Source organism: Physeter macrocephalus, chromosome 7 (genome assembly GCF_002837175.3).
Source record: "Physeter macrocephalus isolate SW-GA chromosome 7, ASM283717v5, whole genome shotgun sequence".
NCBI lineage: Eukaryota > Metazoa > Chordata > Mammalia > Artiodactyla > Physeteridae > Physeter > Physeter macrocephalus.
The window spans coordinates 143,377,151-143,382,395 of NC_041220.1; the positions used below are offsets into that span (position 1 = coordinate 143,377,151).

The following is a 5,245-nucleotide window of genomic DNA, read 5'->3' on the forward strand; positions in this document are numbered from 1 at the left end:
GGCCCCGCCCTGCCCGCGCCCCGCCCCGGCGCTGCGCCCGCGGCACCTGAGGCCACCTGCGCGCCCTCCGGAGCCCGGCAGCCCGCGGGGCTCGGCCGCCGGCGCTCCGGCACGGCTCACCCCGGCGGCGCGGGGGGCGGGCTCCCCTCCAGAAGCAAAGGAGACGCCCGACGGGAAGGGGGCGTCCGCGCGTCCAAGCGCTTGGCCCGATTTTCAAGTGCGCCTCAACCGAGCTGGCTCCGCCCTCTGGCACCTGTCCCTCCCACCACCCCGAGCTGTCACCAGACACCGCTGACCGCAGAATGACCGTGGGTCGACCCTGGCCGAGACACCGCCCCGCCCCCCAGCCCTCCAGCCCCCTCTCTGCTGCCCCCAGACCACCCCCACTCCCCAGGCAGGGTGATGGAGGGGGGTTCATTCACGTGCCCTGGCAGCAGGAATCCCAGGGCAGGTTGCTGCCCAGCAGCGAGTGGGACCTCAATGCCGCGGTCTCCATGTCTGGTTCCCCCTTCCCCCCGGGGCTGAGAGCTATCCCTCCGGGCAAGGAGGGCACAGAGGTTCTCTGCTGCTCCGTAAAGGCCCCCCGAGAGTCCCCTTTGCAGCGGGGCGGCTCTGACCTTCCGGATTTCCCCTCCTCCACCCTGTAGCTCCAGTCCAGCCGCCCGGGTTCTTTGGGAACCCAGGTGGTTGGGGGACCTGGCAGGTCTACATCTCAGACTTCAGCCCCCATCTCCAAGACAACCTCTGACATTCATGCCTTCAGGAGCATCCAACAAGGTAAGGGGCCGGTGGCAGGGATGGAGCGGCACCCTAGAAAAGCGAGGAGAAGCAAGGTACCCTACTCGAGGCCCCACGCCGGAGGAGAGGGGAGGGCTCAGCGGTGTCCTGTGACCCTGCAGTCCGCGTGGGCGGGAACCAGTGTGTGCACCTTCACCCCATCCAGGTCCCGCCTCTCGCGGAGGAGGAACTAACGCTCAGAGCTGCGGGCGCCTCCAAGGCTGACCCACGTTGGCTGAGCCCCAAGCAGGGCACAGGATCCGTGGGGGCAGGCAGAGCCCTGGGCTGGACCCAGCTCAGCAGCCACCATGCTGGGCACAGAGAGGGCCAGGTCCTTCCTCTCTGGGCACCCACTCCCCCTCCTCACCGCCCCTGGGGAGCTGAGAAGGCAGGTCCCCGGTGGGCACCAGCTGGATTCAGATGCCCGGGGGACGTCTTGCCGGGACGTAACGCAGAGCAGCGTCGCACCAGGCCCAGGGAGCAGCTCTGTGTCTCCTGTGTCCCCTCCTCCAGCACCACCTCCAGCGGCACCTGTGCAGCCACCAGCCGCCTTCTGCAGAGCAGTTGCCCGACGACAGAGCCCCATTCATGCTCCCCACACATCTCAGGCCCCCAGGGGCTGGCCCGGGACAGCCGGCGTGGAGCCGGGTGGCGCTGGGGGCTGTGGCCACCAACACATCCGCCGCCCCAGGCGCCTGGCACTTGGTCATCCCTGCAGGGAGGGTCAGTGCCCTGCTGCATTCCCGAGCGCTGGACCCGGCCCAGGCTCCTGCCATGCCTGGCAGCTGCACCTGCTCCCACACTGGCCCGAGAAAATGCGGGCCGCCGTGGGGACAGACGGCTCCCCCCGCCCCACGCCGGCTACTTAGAGGTGCGATGATCTTCCTGCCTGGCTCCCACTCCCAGACCCTGGGTGGGCTCCTGGCCTCTCTCTCTCCTAAGTTCCTGCTGTGGACCGAATGTGTGTGTCCCCACCCCCCAAATTCATGTTGAAGCCCAACCCCCAAGGGGATGGTATGAAGAGGGGAGGCCTTTGGGAGGTGATGAGGTCACGAGGGTGGGGTCCCCAGGACTGGATTACTGTCCTTATGAGAAGAGGCATGAGGGACAAGTTCTTTCTCCTCACCCCCCCCCACCCCACTGAGGACACAGCCAGAAAGCAGACATCTGCACGCCTGGAAGAGGGCTCTCACCCGACCCCAGCCTGGCATCCTGATCTCTGACTTCCGGCCTCCAGGCCTGTGAGAAATGAATCTGTTGTTTTAGCCTCGCAGTCTACAGTGTTTTTGTTATAGACAGTTTCCCCAGCTGTTGCACTCAGAGTTGCTGGTTGCAAGTGGCAGAAGCTGACTCTGGCCACTGAAGCAGGAAGGAATTTGCTGGAAGAATGTCAGGCGTTGAGTGGAACCCAGGGGAGGTGGGGATCCAGCGGGAGCTGCAGGAGATAGGGCGCCAGGGGAGCACAGCCACGCTCCTGAGACCGGACGCCACTCCGGCCCTGCACCACTGCCCTGCCGGACTCCACAGCCGCCTTCCAAGAAGCCCCCGACCGTGGGTCAGAGCTGTACCACCGGCTGGCCACACAGCCACGGGCACTGCTGCTGGACATCACTGCCAAGGACGCTGCCACCATCACCAGACTCCATGGCCCCAGGGCAGTGTCACCCCATCAATGGCTCTGCAGCCGAGCGACCTGCCGTCAGACCCTGCACCTGCCACTCAACCACCCAAATGAACTTTAACCATCACACGACTTTTCTGGCCTGTTTCCTCTTCCAGCCTGACGTTATTATGATGAGCCCCTAAATGAGATGACGTATGTCTTTCAAATGATGAGAGTCTTTCAAAATGATCACGGGTTTTACAAACACAAGGGAATGATGGGGACCAGGGACAGGCCGCCTTGTCTTGTATCTCCAGGTGCTCAGCGAGGCTGGAGAAAAACACACACCAGCCGATCGTGGCCAACACTGTGCCTGCGTCCACCCGAGCAATAGCCTGCGTCGCTCCTCTCACAATTCCCAGCTCCCCTCAGTTAGGTGGGGCCGTATGAAGGGGCTCTGGCCAGCAGAGTGGGAGGAGGTGATGACGGCCACCTCCCAGCCCTGACGTCTGCCACCCTCCTCATTCACTGCGTGGCGAGACGGAGTGTTATGGGCCCAACCGTGTCCCCGCTAATCCATCTGTTGAAGCCCTAACCCCCAACAGGACTGTATTTGGAGATGAGATCTTTTTTTTTCTTTGCTATACAACAGAAACTAACCCGGTATCGTGAAGCAGTTATGCTCCAATAAAGATCTATTAAAAAAAAATCAGCGCTTTTCCTGCCTTCCACTAACTAAACTTTATTTTAAGAAGAAGAAGTGGTCCTGGTTAAGAAAAACGAAAACAGGAGAAAAGACACAAAGCGGAGAGGGGCCCTCCTACCCCCAGCCCGCCTGCAGCCCGATTCCCTCCTATCCTCTCCTGGTGGGCCCTCCTGGGAAGGAAATACTTTTCAAAAACAAGAGTCCTGGGTTTTCATGACGAGGAGACAGGGCGGCCCCTCCTCTCTCCTTCCCAGGCTCCCCCTTGGCTGCAGCCAGGACCTGGAGAGCTTAGCCGTGGAGACCCCAAGTACGAGGACCCGCCCCCAACACCCAAGGCCACCCGAGGGAGCTGGTCTTCAGGATAAGGGGGGCCAGGCGGCTGCACCCCTCCCAGCCAGGCCCCCCAACACACTAGAGAGGGGCCAGCTCATCGGCTAAGGGCCAGGGAGGGGAGAGCGAGGAGGGTCCAGAGCCTCTGACCCGTCGGGGAACCACGGCCACCGGCACCGGCCAGGAGGGAGAGAGAGGGAGGGCTGGCGAGAGCCGGGCAGTGGCCCGGCGGGGTCAGCTTGGCAGCTCCGCCTCAGGCCAAGCACCGTAAGAGGATGACCGCGGCCCTCGCGCGGTGTGAGGATAAAGGGGGCGCTGCTAAGACAACCGGCAGTGACGGCGGGGGTTCTGAGACCCCGGGCACCAGGACGTGAGATGCAGGGCTCAGAGTGGACAGCAGCCCAGAGGGGCCGCGCGTACCTGCCCGAGCGCCGTCCCCTCCAGTCCAGCCCTGGCGCCCCGGCAGAGGAGGCTCTTCCCCGACGCCCCCGGCTCTCTACCGCTGGGCTGCACGTGGTAAGACCCAGGAAAGGCCCGAGGACCACAAGCCCACTTACAGACTCGGAGTCTACGGTGTGGAGGACCCACTGGAAACTCCCCTGCAGTGCACGAGGGCCCCCTCCACAGGTGTCCCCCAGGGCCGGCCAGAGCTCACCTCTCAACTAGCGCTCTCGGATACTGGCATAAAAGCCACCACCAGGGGCTGCAAATCACTACCCCCCCCCCGCCCCCACCAAGAGGGACAAGGCCCACCCCGGGACTGCTCTTCGGGTGGGCCACCTGTCCCAGAGGCCCGCACAGGCCCTGGCTCACCACCGTCCCGGCAAGCAACCCCCAACCAACAGCCAGCCCCCTGCCTCGGGCCATAGCCTCTCGGACCGGCACAGCCTTCGCGCCGCCTCTGCCACCCTCAGCTAGCCGGTGCCTCCATTCCCTGCCGGCTGGGCCCCCCCTCTCCCCAGCTCTGACCCTCCCCCACCCCTACCAGGCGTCCCTGAGCTCCCCAAGACTAGGACCCCACAGCTCCAGACGCGGGAGCTGGGCATGAAAGACTGATCGGTTGAATGAAGGGTGCACGGAGCCCAGGCCCCCTTGGAGGGGAAGCTGAGGCCCAGGCAGGAGGTGAGTGTGTCGCGGCCAAAAGCAGACCCTTCCATCGCAACCACGAGGCTCCCAGAGCCGGCTCAGCAGAAGGGATGGAGGAGGGGGCCCGGGAGGGGGACAGGAAGAGGGCCCTCCACACCCTGCCTGGGAAATGGCAGACACCCCAGGCGTCCCGGAAGACTCTCGGGCAGCCGGCACGTGTGAGGCAGCGTGCGCTCACACCCCCAGCATCCCACACAGACCCCCGGGTGCCTGGGCCGGCTCCAAGGCACCTGTCTCCGGAAACAGCTGCAGCTGCACAGCTCGGAGCCTCCGGCCGCTGAGCTGGAGATGCCCGGCTCCGGGGCTCCCAGCTGGCTCCTCCCGGCTGGGGTGCCGGCTCCGCTCAGGGGGCTGGGAGGGGGCCGTCCTCTCCTCCCGGGACGGATCCCACACACAAGGTAGATTTCACGCTTCTCCGTTCCTACCTGGCGGCCCAGCCTCGGCTCCACCTGGGGAGGGTGGAAGGGCCGCCTGGGGTCCGCGCTGCCCGGAACTCCCATTCGCGTCTGTATATTCAAAGCCACGACTCAATCCCCAACTGGGGCAGAACTTTCTGGGATATGGGGGAGGGGGCCAGAACAGGCTCCTGCCCTTTCGCCCCTCGGGCCTCCCCCGGCTCCCGCAGGCCCCTCCGGGCCTCAATCCGCCCTTGTGCCAAGCGGTCCCCGCCCCGGGCCTGGCGT

At 65.0% G+C, this 5,245-nt stretch overlaps 2 protein-coding genes across 6 annotated transcripts in view; one reads left to right on the plus strand and one right to left on the minus strand.

The window, feature by feature from the left end:
- RGS12 (regulator of G protein signaling 12) overlaps positions 1–5,245 on the minus strand; it is a 200,486-nt gene that overhangs the window by 54,600 nt on the left and 140,641 nt on the right. The window lies entirely within an intron of this gene.
- Positions 1–5,245, plus strand: part of LOC114486629 (uncharacterized) — a 16,408-nt gene that overhangs the window by 6,336 nt on the left and 4,827 nt on the right. Inside the window, exons 1-3 of one of the 5 annotated variants that reach the window (XM_028492393.2) lie at positions 90–308; positions 648–777; positions 944–2,664. In XM_028492393.2, the coding sequence (XP_028348194.1) occupies positions 754–777; positions 944–1,657 (738 nt within the window). In that variant the 5' untranslated portion in view covers positions 90–308; positions 648–753 and the 3' untranslated portion in view covers positions 1,658–2,664. Of the gene's footprint in view, positions 1–89; positions 309–647; positions 778–943; positions 2,665–5,245 lie in introns of those variants that run through there. The other 4 variants (XM_028492396.2, XM_028492392.1, XM_028492394.1 and 1 more) reach the window with 4 other exon arrangements.